Source organism: Cucurbita maxima, unplaced genomic scaffold, assembly GCF_002738345.1.
Source record: "Cucurbita maxima cultivar Rimu unplaced genomic scaffold, Cmax_1.0 Cma_Scf00031, whole genome shotgun sequence".
In the NCBI taxonomy this organism is placed as follows: Eukaryota; Viridiplantae; Streptophyta; class Magnoliopsida; order Cucurbitales; family Cucurbitaceae; genus Cucurbita; species Cucurbita maxima.
Window position 1 is genome coordinate 1,985,285 of NW_019272047.1, and position 18,301 is coordinate 2,003,585.

Consider the following 18,301-nt stretch of genomic DNA (forward strand, 5'->3'; position numbering starts at 1 on the left):
TAGTTGTTGGCACTAAACTTCACTAACTCTTTTCTTGGCCATCTTCATGTGGTAGCCACTATACTGACAACGTCAACATTCGTATAGAGAGGCCTTCTTAACCTAAAAAATAAGAGCAACATATGGTTGGAGTATTTTGATAAATAATTAATTAATAAGTAGCTCAAATATTAGGGACAGAAAATGCAAACATAAGTAATCATATTATGACTTTTCCTTTCGTAAAAACATCAAGACCTAACCTATTGACTCCATTTCTCCCTACCATTCTTCTACCAATTTGGAGAATACGAAAAAGAAAGAAATGAGGAAAAAAAAAAAAAAACTAAAGGAAGTAGGTCCGGAGCTTGGCCTTGAGCCTTCCAAACTTGTGTGATCTTCAGCTGTCTAGCTCATACATGGGACGCTCACGCCCAGACCACTCAAACCTACATTGCAACCACCTGACCAACTCAACAATTTATGCCGTCTAGCATGGTAGCATGCCTATGACACAATCGACCGTCAAAAACCCAACTTTTAGACCTGCACCAACCTAGTCCAAATGGTCGGACCCACGACCTGATTTGACCTTTGTGACTATCTTACCATTTTGAACCATTCTAGAGTTGTTTTTTACGCTATCCAGAGTCAATTGAGGTGAGTACAACAATTGTTCACCAATTTAAAGTATGTTAAGCTAAATTAGAGGATTATTTGAGACCATTAGGTGGATTAAGCCCTTCAACAAATTCTAACTCGATATTATGAGCCCATATATGTTGACTTGTGTTCTAAGGGTAGTTTTGGACTAGCACCAAGGATAAGATACTAACTCCAACCTAGAACAACCAAATAAATAACTTTACTATTGACTTGGTTGGATGAATTATTTGAAGTATGAATGGCAGGTGCTCTTGGCCTCTCCACGAGCCGAGTCATATGATTGTTTAATGCCTGTTTATTATATTATTGTTGTGATGGAGTGTATGCTATGGAACTAAAGATGTCATATTATGCTATAATTATGTGATATATAATGTTATAGAATTTCATGTTGACATGGTATGTGAAATTGTGCTATGTTATTAAAAGTGTTATACCATGTTATACACTACATTACAAGATGACATGAAATGATTAAGTTAGGTATGAAATGATCTAAGGCATAACTTGTCTCGTAGATATATGTCATGATTTTTAAGCTATGGGGGCCACATACATCTTGTATGTTCACATACATCGAGATACTTTTCTGTTATGATTAATATACATATATACTACGATATTATGTTACGGTATTATGTACACCATAATACAATGTGTGTTCCCTCTCTTCTATGGTTATTCCGGCAATGTGGAGTGTATGCTAGTCGAATGCCAACTCCAAAGGTTATGTATACGAGCTCGCCTGGGGTCCATGTGCGCGTACGTGGGCTGTGTGTAGAAAAGTACATATCCAATTCTGCTCGAACTAGAAGTAGATACGAAGGTCATATCATGATGTTTTTACGAAAGAAAGATCTCAACATGATCGCTTGCATTTATATTTCCCGACTCCAATAATGGGGCTGCTATTAAGTATTTTTCAAAATACTCTAGACATGTGCAAATCTTATTTTTTAGGTTAAGATAAGACATTCTTGTATGAATGACGATGTCCCAGTGAGGACTTAGGGTCATTGCATTCATCTTTGTTTTAGTAGTTCATAGGTTAGCTCAAATCGTCTCATTTTTTTTTATTTAAATCTATGTTTTCTATTCTTTACTATGTGGTTGATAATAAGATGTGAAATATTGTCACATACTTTTCCACAAATATTAGGCGCACATAATATTAGGCATGTCATGCATAATGAAGAACATAGTCGTTATATAAATTATCTTAACGTTTCAATATAACACCGTATGAGTTAGCAAACACAGTAAATTTAACCAATCGCAACTTATACAAATCATAATCAATTCAGCTCAATTTTTCTTATACAAATTTAACCGATCACAACTTATACAAATTTAACCGATCGCAACTTATACAAAGATAACACCGTATGAGTTAGCCAACACAGTAAAGTTAACCTTAAAACACTGATTTTGCCAAAGCCCAACAAATGAATTATATAGAATCCACATTTGACACCTCTATATATATACACTACACATTTAAAATAATCTCTTATGGCACATTAGCATAGAAAGATCAGTAGAGTCCCTAAGACATACCAAAAACCTCCAATCGAGACAAACAAAGCTAACAAAATCAACAAAACAAATATCACGACTCGAGCATAGCCCCGAACAACGCTAACCAAAGAGGCAGTGTTCATCAACTGGCTTTGTGATAGTTCTGAGGATGCTAACCTCGATTTCTCAACCATGTATCTGGAATCACCATTTTGCATAGCCTCCAACTTCTTTGCTCCAATGGCTTCTCTCCATTTCAATCTGATTCTCCGATTTGCACAGCCTTGGTTCGGTAGCCATTCCAAATAGTCATTCCAGTCCTGCTGGTACTTTCTCTCTCCATCTGATCTATGGAAAACCAGTGGGAACAGATCCGAAGCAGCATTGTAAGGCGCAGATGCATCCAGGTTAAGAATGTCGTCTTTTAGTATGTCGGAGTAGAAATCATCAGAACCATAATCCTGGATACAACAACGTGGGGCTTTAGTAGTCGATGTGTAGGGGTACTCGAAGAGAATATTTTTAGGAGCCGGTATCAATTTATGTCTAATTGCTCCACATATAGTTCCTCTAACCATATTTTCTAAACGAACTAGACTCAATCCGAATTGATCATTTAAGAGATCCGCAATAGAACGAATCCGTTTATTTTTCAAATGATTCATATCGTCAAGTGTACTCATTTCAAATTTCAGTCCAATCAAATGATCTGCCGCTGCCAATATATCTCGCGGTGAATATAATGTTCTCAGGTACATCAAGATTAAGCCTATGAGATCGAAATTTTAGAATATATAGTCAATTGTTTCCATCTTAAGATTGGTAAAGAGTACCTAGAAATCTATAGATCCATGGCGTAAATCTCTAATGGTGACAGGATATTAGAACTTACCTTCTGATCTCCTGAAGACTCCACAGGTGCAGCTTCTGCGACATCTTTTTGATTGGACTCAGATGTAAAATCGACCTGCTCGCCAGAATGAGCTTGCAACAAGGATAAATTCATCTGACTTGAAGCAGCTCGGTTTGAGCAACTATGTTGACGAAATTCATTATTCCTCCTAAGGCGGCAAACAACTAGAAAATCCTGTGCCATCAATTTTATCTTGAATTCAAAATACTAAATATACATACAATGTGAAATCCCACCTTGGTTGTGTAGGAGAACGAAACATTTTTTTTATAAGGATGTGGAAACCTCTCCCTAACAGACACGTTTTAAAAACCTTGAGGAAAACCCGAAAGGGAAAGCCCAAAGAGGACAATATCTGCTAGCGGTGGGCTTGGACTTGAGCCGTGACATACAAGGTGCCAGAAAAGAAGCGCAACTATAATTGCTAGAGGGGGAGACATTTTTACACCATGAGATAGCCAAAAAAGAGCAAAAAGGATGTCAATGGCTGTCTCCTAAATACTTTGTGGTTTCTTTCATTCATAGTGACTACAAAAAGGAACTAGTAAGTGAAGCCATAGTCTTCTTCGCATGTTAGAAAATATGCCTAAAGGAATGCACATGTAAATGAATTCTTGACTTTGGGAAAAGAGATAAGGTCAATAACAACCAAGATCCTTCGAAGAGGATTAACAAATATTTGAAGAACAATGCGTATAATTCAGTTTGGACATGTCAAATGACCCTAGAAAAATTTGGACCTAGATTCCTGGACTTGGATAATGATAATCCTGATTGTTTATATTAAGTATGCATGCTAATGGCCCTTCAATTTCAACATTATGCATTTTTTCTTCGAGGATTTAATGGTATAAAACTCAAAGCACTAAGTTATCTTTAAATCATAGCCAATTAGTAATCCATGCCTATGATAAATAAAATCAACCCTAAAGCATGTGTTGGTTAGATCAGTTATGATTATCAACACATACAACAATGAGCATATAGATCAATAAGATTCTATTACGCAAAAGATCTTTCAAGTTCGGGCAATAAGCTCACAATCATACATGGTGGTGTTTGAGGGTTCAAAAAGACAATGAAGCCTTTTTGTTTCTTTATATCCGTGAATGTTCGGATCATCTTGCACTCACCTCAACTAGTCTCCATGGGTTAAACTCATTCCTTCTAAGCTTCTTATTATTGTTGTGCACCGAAAGCAGAACAAATGTACTCACAACACCAATGAACGGAATTACACAAAGAGACACCAATAAATTTTTTAGTTCAAGTGCTATTTTATTAATTCTAAGCATGACATTATATAGCTTTTACAATCATGGTTGAACCTAAAAATATCAGCCGAAAGTAACTTAAAGTCCCAAAGAATAGACTAATAAGTCCTAAAGAATAGGAATTACAACAATTATTATCATGGGCCTTATTGACCACTAGGCCAACTCATGATGGTTGATAATGAAGTTTTTATTCAACTTTTGTATAGAACTTCTAACTTTGCTCAACATTTACTTTCTTTTTTCGAAGTGTGTTCTCGCCCTAAAACCTAAAATCTAAAGACATCATGGGTCTCCCTAACTAAACTCACTTGAAGATTCAAGCACACAAATTCCTGGTGAGTATCACTGAGTGTGAGCATTAGCCAATGAGGCTACCTCTTGGATGTTCAATGGCTCAAAAAGATAATGAAACCTTCATTTAACTTTTGTATAGGACTTCAAACTTTGCTTAAATTTTTTCTTTCTTTTTCTTAGTCTGAGCTCCTAAGATTTAAACTTTGGAGCCATCAAGGGTTTCCCTTAAACTCACTTGAAGATTTGAACACGCGAACTCTGGGTGGGTGTTGTTCACAGATCACGAGGATAATTCAACATGGCTGCCTCTCCTCGGGGGCTTTTGCCTTGCATTTAATTTTCAAATCTAGATTTAGATTTCATAATGGGTCATGAGTTTCTTTTTGGGCTTCTCTCTCTAGTTGTTTTCTGCAGCTTTAGCTCTGTTTATGTTATTTTTCCAGCCATTAAGTTTAGGTTTCTTTTACCTACCTTATTCTAAGCTAAAAAAAAATAAAAAAAAAAACTGATCCAGATTGTTCGACCTCGATTCTTGATCAAAACAGATCACTCCTTGTCGTCTTGAAGCAGATCGATTCATACCATGAATGCATGGAACTTACCAGCAGTCCGACTCCCAACTAAGAAGCCCCTTGCTGAAAGCTTCAATGATTTACCTTCAACTGGACTCATAATCATGCAAAGTTACCCTCAAGGTTCAGAATAAACATAGGAAACAACCGTGTACTCTACTACTATTCATTCACTACACAATCTAAAGCCTAGACCTCAAAGATGTAACGATACAATCGAATTGTTGTAACACTTCCTATACTAATTCAAACTATATCAGGCATTTTTTCCTACAGTAGATAAACATCTCAAACTGAAGTTTCAACATACTTCGACAGATTCCTAGTTCAGCTTTCACCATACTTCGACAGATTCCTAGTTCAGCAAGTGAGGCGAACGATAAAGGCGACAAAATCCATACAAGACATATTTATCCAACATGGAAACGAGCAACAGAGTGGTTAAAAGTAACACGATGACACCAAATCACCATAGGGTCACCACCAAAGTAAGAGCTGCTTTGGAAATTCAGAAAAACAGGGCAATCAAATTGTTTATCCTACGACAGTTTCTCAAACAAGCCACAATTCAATTAGAAAATTTGCTCCAAAAGTTATCAACATTTTCCAAATTGGTCACCAATAACATAAAGAAACTTACCTGAGCTTTATCCTTGCGTTAAATTCATGCATAATCCACTCTGTCCTTTCCCCTTTTGGTGCACGGCCAGTATGGAAAACCAGAGTCATCTTGGTACCAATAACATTGGAACCTGACTTTACATTACGCTCTTTCCCTGTGGCTTTCCAGTACCCTAAATCAGTCGCTCTCCTGGTCTGATTACCCTTCGGGTACTTTCTTCCTCGAGGGGAGAAGAAGAACCACTCATTATCGGATTGAATTATAGATTTAGCTGATCACACGAAGAAAGCAAACAGTTGTAATCAAACACCAGAAAAAGCCCAAAAGAATTGGAAATAGCCATAGATGATTCATTTCAAAGAAATTCAAAGTTCAACGTAGGGTTTTTGCCTAGGGCTCAGAAGTAAGAATACAAGATCATATAAGCAAACACTGACCAGGAAACATAGCCTTCCAATTTCTTCTTGAGGTAAAACGAAATCAACACTTCATCAGTTGGCGAAAAGCGAAAACCAGGAAACATAGAAGAAACCGCCATAGAAAGCTGCACTTCCCTGGATATCCCATTCTCAGCAGCAGCAGCAGCAGCAGCCGCCGCCATTGGCAACAACCTCGAGTGATCGAAACGGAAAAGGAGAAACAGAGGAAAAGGGAAAGGGATCGTAAATTCTTCCTGGTTTTGGTGTGGCGCAAATGCTTACCGAGAATTCTTTTCTTTGGTCGCACGTCAAATGGGATTTTGTTGAAGCCATTTGAAGCGTGGAGAAACGTGAAGGGACGCGTGGGGATTGATTTAGGGTTCGAAAGAACGGGTATGGCGCCAGGCATATCTGGACAGTTGAATCGGAAATCCATGGTTCTGTTGGCGCCATTCCAATGGCGACAACCTCCTCTGTTGGTGCCATTGCAGTCTCCGTTCAAGGTAAATAACGGTGGTGTTGGATTTATCCATGTTGACTAGTCAGTACAGATCTTCCACTAAAATAATTTTTCAAAAATTAAATTTTAATATTACAATATAATATATTCTTCCCAACAAAAATAAATTGATTTATTATAATTTGCATAAAAGCGAGGACAGGGAATTGGGGGACAGAGATGGAGAATATCGTTTTCGTCCCCAATCCCGTTCATACAAGGGAGTGAAATCTCTCACTACTCCCGCTCTCATTTTCCATTTAAATGGGTATTCTCCATTACAACAGGGTTTGCCCTATCCCGACCTCCCGAGAGTCTCACATTTGAGTGATCACTAATAAGAGTCTCTCGAGTTCCTCTCTTCAACCACGATAGTGGCCCCAAGCATGGGTTTATTATAGGTAAGATTCCATCTCAACTGTAGTGTCGTGTAACAATCGAGTCCTCATGAAAAATTGAATACTCGATTTTTTTCTTTTCTAGTCAAAGTTGCGGATTTTATTGAAAGCCGAGATACAATAAATAAATAAAAACAAAAATAAAAATAAGTGGAAAAAAGCAAAAGAGGGAGAAAAAATAAGGGGATTTTAGGGTTTTTAGAGAGAAAATGAAATTCGCTCCGAGAAGTCACACGTCATCCAAGTAAGTAACCACATGTATTCTAGGAAATAATAATTGCAGGGATCACTTGGTAAAACATGCATGCTAATAAAACCAAACCCTAGGAAGTTAGATTCGGTATGACCTGAACCTATGACAATTGGATAAGCATGAGAATAGTCACACTTGGTATTGGCATATTTGAATTACTCCCTACATGATGTAATGGACTATTTACTACTGCTTGTGCATAATCGTGGTGACACGGAGGATGAGAATTTGTGTATTTGTGCTCTAGCTATTTGATGGACATTATCTCGTTGAACATGTATGACTATACATTGACTCTAGGTAATTCAATGTGTGATTCTCTCGATATGAATAAGTAGTAGAAACAGTTTAAGAACAGGGTGAGAGTGTTTGTTTGGCTAGATTATGACCTAATATGGAACGCCTCTAGTAGACTGAACACATTACTATTGTGAGAGACAATCAGAGGGTGTAGCCCTAGTGCTTATGATCGATCCAGTCTTGGGGAGTCGGAACTGTGGAACCTGGAGATGTGCATCTAGGTCAAAACTGTCACACCCTAGAGACCTAGAAGATCACCACGACAACCTTAAAAAAAAAAAAAAAAAAAGGTAACCTCCTCGGCCGATAGCAACATGTCCAGTGTTTGTGGAGCTCCCACATCCCTTTCCACTCAAGCATGGTACCGTTGAGCTAGGCGTATGGCAGGTTAGGGACGTGTGGCTTGATAGTTTGGCTGGATTATCTTGTATAGTGGGTCCATTCTATGGGTGGGCGTTGATCATGCGGGTAGTCAACAGAGTTGGCACGTACAGGGGGTAGCGCCCCCAACCATGGGCAACTACATGACATGTGGGATGGGTTTGTTAGCTACCTACCATGGATTACAAGTAGGCTAGCACTCATCATGTTGTCCCCACCTATTAGAGAGAGTTCGGTGAGGTAGTGTTTCAACATAGAACACTCGTTACCATTGTGTAGCTTGAATTAGCTACCCAAGACTGTGCACTACAAAAGCAATACACCTAGAGAGTAGAGTAAAGTTTTGTGCTCTCCTGATAGGTCAAGGATGCAATGAGAGCATACAAATAGGTTGTTTACGAGTGTATTTATGTACTCATCTCTTTTCTTTTTTCAGGTGTTCTTAAGCTGTCGGTTAAGGTAGAAGAGTATTCGAGAGTTGTCCGATTACAAAAGGGGGTTGCTTCGGAGTATCAGTTTGTGTTTTTGTGTGATTCTTTGGTATTTTATTTCGTAATTATATCTCAAACAATTGAATTTTATCTTCTATTTAATTTAAGTGGGGTTTGTCGTTCATTTAATTTTAAATTTACCACATTTTCTTATTTTATTATTCTTATTTTTATTTTTAATTATTTTTGCTTTCATCTGGTTTGGAAACCTTGAAATTCACGTTGTGACATGGTGACATCATCTTCATACCTTTTAGTTGACAAGGGTTAGTCTAAATGATTGTCGAGTTGGACCCCATTAATACTAAGCATTTCATTAAGGGCATAGAGATGATTTTGTGTTCAAGCAGAAAATTTATCTCTAACACGATGTCGAAGTTGTCCATCTTGACAATCACAAAATCGATTTGTTTAGTCCAAGTCCTTAGCTTGATCGGAGTTCTCTTTACAATTCTTGAAATAGATAAGGCTGTTGAATTGACGACTTTCATTTGTCCAGCCATCTTGAATGTTCAGGTACTTGGATCTTCACCACAACTTTGCATCGTCAGGTAAATGCATTGTGGCCAACCAGACCTTCGTCCTTTCTACAAAGGTATTTGGGGCTTGAAAGTAATATTTGATGTCAAAGATAAAGATCTCCAAAGCCTTAGCGTCTCAAGCCCCTCAATAAAATTGAAGACCTTGTCTTTCTCGAACATGTCACAAGTATCCAACATAAGCCCAGAAAATTGCTTAACATAGTTTCGATATTCCCAGGTATGCCTCGACTTTCTTAATTTCCTCCTTGCTATTATCTCGACATTCTCTAGGAATAAATGTGAGCGAAGTTCTTGTTTTACGCTCTCCCAAGTGTCCATAGTACATCCGTCATCTTGAAGGTCCATGTATTTGGATCTCTCCCACAACTTTGAATTGCGGCCAACGTGACTTTCGCCTTTTCCGGAACGATATTTGTGGCTCGAAAGTACTATTCGAAGTCAAAGATAAAGTTATCTAAAACGTTAGCTCTTAACCCCTCAACAAAACTGAAGACCTTGTATTCTCCGATATTTATCAGATATGTCACAAATATCTAACATAAGCTCAGAAAACTTTTTTTTAGTTTACGGATATTATTTATATTTTTTAAAATTTAATGATATTTTATAGACAGAGTAAACCGTTAAACAATATTTTTATTAATTTAAATTATGAACATGAAGAACACGAACTAGAATCCATTACATCATGTTCACTTAGAAAAGTAGTCCTCGGTCCTCCCCTTGAACCCAATTTGTCCGAAGGTAAGCGTAATGAAGAGATCCAAGTGCCATGAAATCAGCCACAGCCTGAATAACGCATATTAACCCTTCTAAATCAACCATTTGATTTTATTTGATTTTCGTTTTCGTTTTCGTTTTCAAGTTTAAATCTTATTCGTTACCAAAATTGAGAAGTGAGCGGGGGTGGAGAAGGAAAATGCGCAAGCTCTGCTCCAATGCTCTCAAAGAAGAGTCCGGTCAAGCTCTTCCCGTCGATCACCAGAATGCTCGACGGCGCAATCCACCCGATCAGTCCAAATCTGATCACGTTCAGATCTCTCCGCAGTCAGTCTCTCTAAAAGCTTAATTATCCAAAATCATATGACATGTTAGAAATACACGATCATTTCCTAAATTAGCCAATCTAGGACTCTTTCCTAACAATTCTCCTCTCGAACAAAATATACTATAAAGACTCCCCTGAGGGCTATGGAGCCCTCAAATAAACTCTCCTTAATTGAGGCTCAGCTCCTCTAGAGTCCTCGAACAAAGTACATCTTTTGTTCAACACTTCAGTCACTTTTGACTATACCTTCGAGGCTCACAACTTCTTTGATCGACATTTGAGAATTCTATTAACATGACTAAGTCAAGGGCATGGTGTGATATTCCTCTGCAATTGGAGATGTATTCTTTACTTATAAATTCATGATCATTTCTAAATTAACCAATGTGGCACTCTCTTCTCAACCTAACAAACTGATAAAATAAGACCACCACACTAGCCAGCGAAGTAATCGCTTACCATGTGAACCTTCGGTCAGATGCGCCCGCCACGCGAAATGGATTCCTTGTGGGCATCGGGGATTTGATGAACCCTGTGATGACCAAAAGAAAAGAAGGCGAAATCAATTTTCAGAGCAGAGTAGAGAATCGATTGCACGTAGCGGTGGATCACCGGAGACGAGACAGGGAGATTTGGAGGGAGGAGAATAGAGAGAGGAGGTTCCGAGGCCGACGACTGTGGAAAAGGTGGTGGCGTAGGCGGTGGCCATTTTGGATGATTCGTGGGAATAAGGGCTTGAGTGGTGCGGTTCGTTTGTAGAAGGGAGGGTGTGGAATTTTCTTTGAGATTTGATCGATGTGGAATTGGATGCATTTTTTGATGAATCAGGGTTTGACACGTGGAAGTATTTGGATAAAGTGGGCCCTTCTACTCCTCTTGAATTCTTTGTGGCGGCGGTCGTGGGATCTTTAGATTTTCATTTTGAATTTTTTAAAATTAGAAAATTAATTTTTTATGGGTTAATTTTCTTTATTAAAATTAAATGCTTACTTATCATGTTAGACGAACACGACTCTCCACAATGGTATTGAGCATAAGTTCTCATGGCTTTGCTTTGGGCTTCCCAAAAGGCCTCATACAAACGGAGTTAGTATTCCTCACTTATAAACTCATGATCATTCCCTAAATTAGCCGATGTGGGACTTTTATCATCCAACAAAATCCATTGAAGAACTAACTTTGACTTTGACTTCAACAAAGTCAAATTTTAAGATTTTGACTAATTTAAAATTAAGAGAATTTCCATTCAACTATTTAAATTATTCAAATGCTAGACCTCTCTTTTGAAGAGATAAATGGTAGGATTGTGATGTATTATAAACGTGTTTTAAATGTTTTGAGCCATATTTTTAGATATATTATATGATTATAATGATTAAAAAAAAACGTTTAAATATCATGTGCTTAAAAAAATTATCTACTAAAGTCATCAAAATCAGGGGTCAGTGTATATGAACCCGACCCAACTCCAATTATACACTAAAGTCATCAAAAGGTGACTATATATGAACCCGACCGAACTCGAGGGTTGAATTAGATAGCATTTTGGGTTGGATTAAGTTGCTTTTTTCTATAATCTCGAATTTCCATTGGACAAATTTTTAAATTAGTCCGAACCTAAAAACCAACCTAAATTTTTTTTTATTAAATATATTGAGATAATTTAACGACATGAAAAAGTTTAAATTTTACTATTTAATAGTTTTTTTTTTTAATTATTTTTATCATTTTAAATTTTGTTTTAACGATTACAATTTTTTTTTTCAATATTTTATAAGATATTCAAACACAAGGTATATTTTTTCATTTTTACGGATATAGATGTATATTCAATAAATATTAAAAAGGTTAGATTGTAGTTAACAGCTTGGCCCATTGATATACCGGAGAATAAATAAATAAATAAATAAATAAATAAATAAATAAATAAATAAATAAATAAAATTACTTTATTTAATTTCTTTTCTATTTTTTCAGAACGCCTCCAATCCATACAAGACGCCCGCATGTTTCTCCACCTCATTCTGTACAAAAAACGTGTCCCTCATCTTCTGAAACGCATGCCACGTCAGCAAACTATCCGAACCGGCCTGATGGCACTTCCCGACCGCCCGGTTCACATTCAAACTCTTGGCTATCCGGTCCAACCCACCGTACAGGCTCTTGCAGAACCGCATCATGTACTTCACATCGTACACGTTATCGCCGAACAAAACCCTTAGAACGCCGAGGAATTCATCCACCCGATTAGGAAGCCTCTTTTGAGTCAGAATCTTAATCAAATACGCGAAGTCGTACGCGCTGTGAAACGTCACCCAACTCACTGAGTCATTACAAACGAGTCCCGACGACATCATCAACTCGGCAAATCGGCATGAGTCGATTCCTTCCACGCGGTTCCGGTCAAAATCGATGCCCTGACGGCGGAGAAGATCGATGGAATCAGGCGCGTAGATGTCACGCGCCAGATCGAAGTCCATGAAGTTGAACTCCCAAATGAATCGGCTATCATCGGTGCCGAGATCTGGTAAATTTCCATCGGAATCGGAGAGAGTGATACCGATCTGTATGAGATTGAGAGCATCGACGTTGGATTTGAGGAGTTTGTAGTGATCAGAGGAGGAGCGATTTAGAGAGTTGAAAGGCGCGGTTGGAGCGGTGAAAACGATTCCGGGGAACTCAGTGTCCATTGAAACGCAAGGAAAGTGATCGATCAAATCGCGGATCAACTGGAACTCAGATTCGAGATTGGAGGCCCAAACTTCACGGATTTTGATGGATTTGTAGTGATTGTTGTTGAGATCGTGGCTAACCATGGCCGAATTCCCGAGATTTGATCTGATCCGATCTGAAAACAAGATTGGAGTGAGATTTGGATGAAGAACAAAAAGGAAGAAGGTGAAGTTCTTATAGAAATTGAAAAGGGAGAAAGTGAGGGATTTAGGGGAAGGTGCGAGGATGGATACAGTGTATTGTGAGGTTGAACGCGTAATTAAATGTTTTGACTCGGAGACTAAGCGAGTTGACTCGGTCCAAATTGGGTTCTCTCCGGCCCGATTTTCCTTTTTTTTTTTTCTTTTTTTTTTTAATAATAATTAAAAAAAGGTTATTGGGCCAACTTTTTCTGTCTTCGTGCCACTTTCCTCGTGGAGTGTTTACGCTGATTCTCCATTTTCTTTTTCTTTTTTCGTTTTTTTATTAAAAAAATTAAATTAAGCAATTTTAAACGTGGGGAATTTAATCTTTGTGTATCCCATGAGGTTATTTTTATGAAATAAAATAACATTTTAAAAAAAAAATTAAATATTTGGTTGTCAATTAAATAACACTTCCTTAATGATTATATGATGAAATATTATTTTTTTAATAATATAGTTTGAATGATATATAATGATAACACTAGACTGCTATATTAGTTAGGGTGGGACGGGTCCTCTCCGAGAATTGATTTATGAGATACTATTTAGTTAGTTTGTGTGATGTGTATAGTTCGGTGTTGAGTTTTGACATGTGATCATGGTTGATCCCTATCGACCTGACCAAACATTGATGGAATGGGTGTCCATATGTAACTTGCATATAATTTTCATATCAAATATTAATTTTTCAACGAAATAATTTATAATAGGAGGTTAAATATTTGGTAGTTCGGTTTTATATAAACTCCCGAAAGATTTGAATAAAATTATTTGTATCTTGTATTTTCATTAGGGTAGTTTTACCAAATATTGTCATGGAATTATTTGTATCGTCGTTGGTCTCTCCACTGCACGTGACGTTTGGCTTGCACTAAAAACTACCTGCAGCCATCATTCGACACACTATGAACTAAGACTCAAGAATGACTTACAACTGATGAAATGCGACACCAAACCTGTTGCTGAGTATGCTCGTACCTTCAGAACAATTTGTGACCAACTTCATACCATTAGTAGACCCGTTTGATAGAGTGCATTAATGTCTTGGTAGACTTGACACCTATGATAAGCAGTAATGGATGCTTATGTGGTAAATAGTATCTGAGTTCTTAAAGAGATTCAACATCAAAATGATTCATTTTCAGTCACGACACAGGCTAAGATCGACGAAAAATATTGTCCGAGACGGTTTTGGGAATAGAAGGAAAGTCATCAAAAAATAGGAAACGGGTAAGGAAGATGAAGTCCATGGGTTTCGGGTCGGATCCAGATCGGGTACCCAATTGATGATTCAATACCGCAATCATCTGTCGGCAACCCAAATTCCCACACGACCCAAGAACCAACCCTCGGCCAACCCGCAGGGATAAATCGAGCCCACACCTGCAACCCGAAACTGCCACATCAGCCCACCTACAACACCTATGCCCAAGCCTAATTAGATTAAGAAAATTATGGGCACTTGCGACTCAGATCAATAAGCTGAAATAACCTGCAGCAGCTCAACTTCATGACCCGCACCTCGACCTGCACACGTCACGTTGCGCCATGTGACACACCTGGAGCTAAAAATCCCCTCGTCTTACATGGCTTAATCGACTTCGGCTCGGCTCCACGGCTCAAAAACCACTTTCTTAGCTCGGTGAAGGGTATTTTTGCCCGATTTCTACTGGTCCAACCATCTCGAAGCTGATTTCGACCCTAATTAAGGTAATTGAGGATCCCAAATTTATTTTAAATTACATTAGAAATGTGAACTACTAATGAATGAGATGACAATCCTAATAGGAAAAGAGAAGACAAGTGTACTTGAATTTAACGAAACACTAGCTAAGGCCAACCAAGTAAGTGATCTTACTATAGTAGCCTTGATTGTATTGATACTTTGTACTTATGATGCTCTCATTATATTATATGATGATGATGTATAATATATGATGTATGATGACGTGAATGAGTTATAAGATGATGTCATATGATATTATATGATGATGATGATGCATGATAACATGACGATGTAAGACGTAATATTATAAATTTACATAATATGACGTTGTTTTCAGTATTAAGATGAAATGCATGTTTTAAATGTCATGTTGCATTATAACAATGATTTTCCTAGGACACAACACTAGTTAATGTTAATGATGATGAATGTACAAATATCAATGCATGTATATTACTTATACTAATATGTGAAAGGAACTTAGGGTTGTGTCATATAGATGTTTTAAAGATGAGAAACTATAAGGACCTCATGCATTATGTGTGTACATATACATCGAGCTACTTTCCCTTTTATGATGATGAGTACAGACGTGTACATTATAATGATCATCATCATCATCATGCTTCGCATGATACTTAGGAGTCAGTTGACCGCCGGACGTTGCTACGGACAACTCGCTCGACTATGATGGGTCCAGGGGGTGCGAGCTGCCTGGGGATCCACACTCGCATGTGTGGGTTGTGTGTAGGAAAGTACTACACGTCTAATGTTGTTCGAACTAGAGGCCACCCCTTTGATGGTTTTAACAATTGGTCTCTAGAGCATGAGTGACATGTGTTTGCATTTTCCAACCCCAATAGCGGGGTCACGTACTGAGTATTTCTTAAAATACTCCGACCGTATGCTACTTCTATTTCAAGTAAAGGCAAAGCACTCATGTACGGCTGACAACGACATCGCAATTAGAGACCATGACACGTACATAGGCTAGTAGTATTTTAAATTCTTAGACTTAGTTTAGTACACGGTGTTTTGCTTTTAATGTTTTACTTTATTTATTTATTATTCTTTTTATATTGTTTTGAATATGTTTTCAAACACGTAACACCGTGATAGTGTTTTAAGTTGAAGTTATATTTTAAGCGGAAGATTATGTTTCACAATGACGTTTTAAATGTTTAATTCCGCATAAGAGTATAGAGTATGATGACAATAACGACTTTAGGTTGAAATCTAAGGTCGTTACACTATATAGAGGGACGTTACTGTCTTTTAACTTTGGAAATGACATAGACCACAATGAAATAATCACATAGCTATCTATATATATATACTTATCTAATCTATTAACTCAATAACACAAAATACTCGTGATCACAACTCTCAACAAGGCTAAGATTATATTTATCTATTAAGATTCTATAAACTTTATAGTTAATGACACTAAAGTGAACCTCTTTTACAAAATAATATTTCTAAGAAACTTTAGACTTTGGTTTCATCTCCGACCGGTAATTCACAATACCGCATACTAGTAGATTCTAAGGTTTAATTTTTTTTTTTTGTTTCTTATACTTTTCAGCTTGTAGCTATGGAAATGGTGAACGGGTCCTTGACGATAGTCGACCGCTATAATCTGGTTTAGTTAGTTTATTTTATGCTATTCTTGACACTCCTTGAGTGATCTGAATATGTTCTTTTTAGAATGCGGGACAAAACCATTGCATTTATTGACGATTTATTAGGAAAGCAGCAATTTCAATCTTTGATGTGTATGGTGGGGAAGAGAGCCCTGACATTCAAGACGTAGGAAAGGAATATGGTCTTGTCAAAACTAAGGGCGCTATTCGTCCAGATGGGTGGGCATATCGTTTCCCGAGTACCAATACTACTATTTTATACTATTGGTCATCAAGTCTCACCGAGTTATTGTCATTGAACATGTCAGACCCAACCATTGACGTAGTCATGCATCAAAGGAACTTCGGATGGTAGTGATTGCTTGCATTGGTGTCTCCTTGGTATACCGGACACATGGAACATGTTCCCTTCTTGCTAAAATATAGTTTCGTTTGTCCTAAAAGTTTGTCCGCAACCCTTCTCCACCCACCTCCCTAGAGTAGTTTAGTTGAGTATTAAGAATTAAATCAATAATTAAAAAAAAAAAAAAAAACTCAGATCTAGGGTGACATCTCGAAAAGAGAGGCTCATGGACTTAGTATAAGATGAATTAATAATCTTAATTATTATAGACTCTATCGGATCATATTCATTAGATTTTAAACTTTTGTGAAACCATAGTGTTTTTTATAACTGTTTAGTTTCACGTTACTAATTTAGTGTTCACCAAGCTAAAACCCTAGTGTTTATGGCAATAAAACCAAAAATTTGTCTCGATCTTTGTACGATTAGCCCATTGAACCTAACAAACTTACAAGTAGCCTATTTACAGAATTGAAGTGTCAATCCTTTTGTAGTGTGATATCAGTTATGGTTCGTTTATCCATAAATGAAGTTTGTGGTGCATTCTTTGGAATTAGTGTTGCATCCAACTTGTTGGTTTCAATAATCTTCGGATTATTTGGTTACTCTTTTAAGGAAATTCAATCTCGCCTCTTGTTTGCTCGAAATTATTTTACTGTCAATTAAAAATTCAGATTTATTCTTGGTTACAAATGTGTCAAATCAAAAGATAAGATCCTAACTTAAAATACTCAAAGGGCGTGGGAAGATAATAAGCATATCTGAAATAAAATTAGAGAATTTGTATAATATATTAATAATTTTTACTTATAATCTTCGTACGTACGACAATGAAGTTTAGTAGTGTCTTAGTATGCATAATTAAAAATTGAGTTTGAAAAAATTTAAAAAGAAAAAAGAGAGATAAATATATATATAAATAATTGTGTGATTATTTTATTGTAGCCTACGCCATTTTCATAATTAAGAGATAACTCTCCCCGTATATAGAGAGGAGGCTTAGTGTAAACACGGAGAGCAGTCTAATGCTTATAGAAATCCTTGATGACATCTTCAAAGGATAAGAGATTGGGACCTAAAAAGTGAAATATAAATGCCTCTACATCGGTAATATAAGACAGGACGCCCTATGTTGATCTGACCAGACAGACCATTCACCACACGCTTGTAACTTGTAAATTAAAGAACGCCCACCCATCTTGTTTTTCATTTCCATTGCAAACCTTCCAATATATTGCACTTCTTCTCTATTGACATCCTTAATTGGAACTAGATTTGAAGGAAACACTATTTCAGAGCTCATTTTGGAACACTTTTGATAGGTAGCTTCAATAAACTTACTTTGCTCATGAATATTTTGGAGTTCGATATTTATATTTGTGGCTGAACGCTACTTAAATTGATATATCCGAATATTACCACAAAAACTAATTGAGCATTTCTCTATTAAGAGATAACTTCGAATCAAATTCTAAAAATACAAACATTATGTAGGTATA

At 37.1% G+C, this 18,301-nt stretch overlaps 4 protein-coding genes across 5 annotated transcripts; all 4 read right to left on the reverse strand.

The window, feature by feature from the left end:
* Positions 1-1,976: 1,976 nt before the first annotated feature.
* LOC111466609 lies at positions 1,977-17,535 on the reverse strand. Its single transcript, XM_023111338.1, has 3 exons — positions 17,525-17,535; positions 3,056-4,427; positions 1,977-2,624 (listed from the first exon to the last, which is right to left on the reverse strand). Exons 2-3 carry the CDS (start codon positions 3,257-3,259, stop codon positions 2,166-2,168), a joined length of 663 nt encoding a protein of 220 aa, XP_022967106.1. The 5' UTR covers positions 3,260-4,427; positions 17,525-17,535; the 3' UTR covers positions 1,977-2,165.
* On the reverse strand, positions 5,511-6,763 carry LOC111466616 (NAC domain-containing protein 89-like). 2 transcript variants are annotated; one of them, XM_023111346.1, is made up of 3 exons: positions 6,355-6,763; positions 5,860-6,112; positions 5,511-5,714 (listed from the first exon to the last, which is right to left on the reverse strand). In XM_023111346.1, the coding sequence occupies exons 1-3, from the start codon at positions 6,440-6,442 to the stop codon at positions 5,630-5,632; spliced, it is 426 nt and encodes a 141-aa protein (XP_022967114.1). In that variant the 5' UTR covers positions 6,443-6,763; the 3' UTR covers positions 5,511-5,629. The 2 variants fall into 2 exon arrangements, with proteins under 2 accessions (XP_022967114.1, XP_022967115.1); XM_023111347.1 differs by having other exon boundaries at positions 6,279-6,763.
* LOC111466617 (photosystem I subunit O-like) lies at positions 9,817-10,895 on the reverse strand. The gene is given in 4 exon segments (XM_023111348.1): positions 9,817-9,913; positions 10,009-10,188; positions 10,632-10,704; positions 10,785-10,895. Coding segments are annotated over 4 exon segments (447 nt in total). The 5' UTR covers positions 10,882-10,895.
* On the reverse strand, positions 12,106-13,158 carry LOC111466603 (probable CCR4-associated factor 1 homolog 11). The gene has a single exon (XM_023111330.1). The coding sequence runs from the start codon at positions 12,986-12,988 to the stop codon at positions 12,146-12,148; it is 843 nt and encodes a 280-aa protein (XP_022967098.1). The 5' UTR covers positions 12,989-13,158; the 3' UTR covers positions 12,106-12,145.
* Positions 17,536-18,301: the final 766 nt, after the last annotated feature.

Bases quoted from the DNA above. Each gene is read 5' to 3' on its own strand.
- LOC111466609 (XM_023111338.1), bottom strand. From the start codon at position 3,259: ATGGCACAGGATTTTCTAGTTGTTTGCCGCCTTAGGAGGAATAATGAA. The intron at 2,625-3,055 runs GTAAGTTCTAAT...TGTTGTATCCAG, and splicing joins AGTCTTCAGGAGATCAGAAG to GATTATGGTTCTGATGATTT.
- LOC111466616 (XM_023111346.1), bottom strand. From the start codon at position 6,442: ATGGCGGCGGCTGCTGCTGCTGCTGCTGCTGAGAATGGGATATCCAGG. The intron at 6,113-6,354 runs GTTTTCGCTTTT...TCGTGTGATCAG, and splicing joins GGTTTCTTCTATGTTTCCTG to CTAAATCTATAATTCAATCC. The intron at 5,715-5,859 runs GTAAGTTTCTTT...TTTCCAAAGCAG, and splicing joins AACGCAAGGATAAAGCTCAG to CTCTTACTTTGGTGGTGACC.
- LOC111466603 (XM_023111330.1), bottom strand. From the start codon at position 12,988: ATGGTTAGCCACGATCTCAACAACAATCACTACAAATCCATCAAAATC.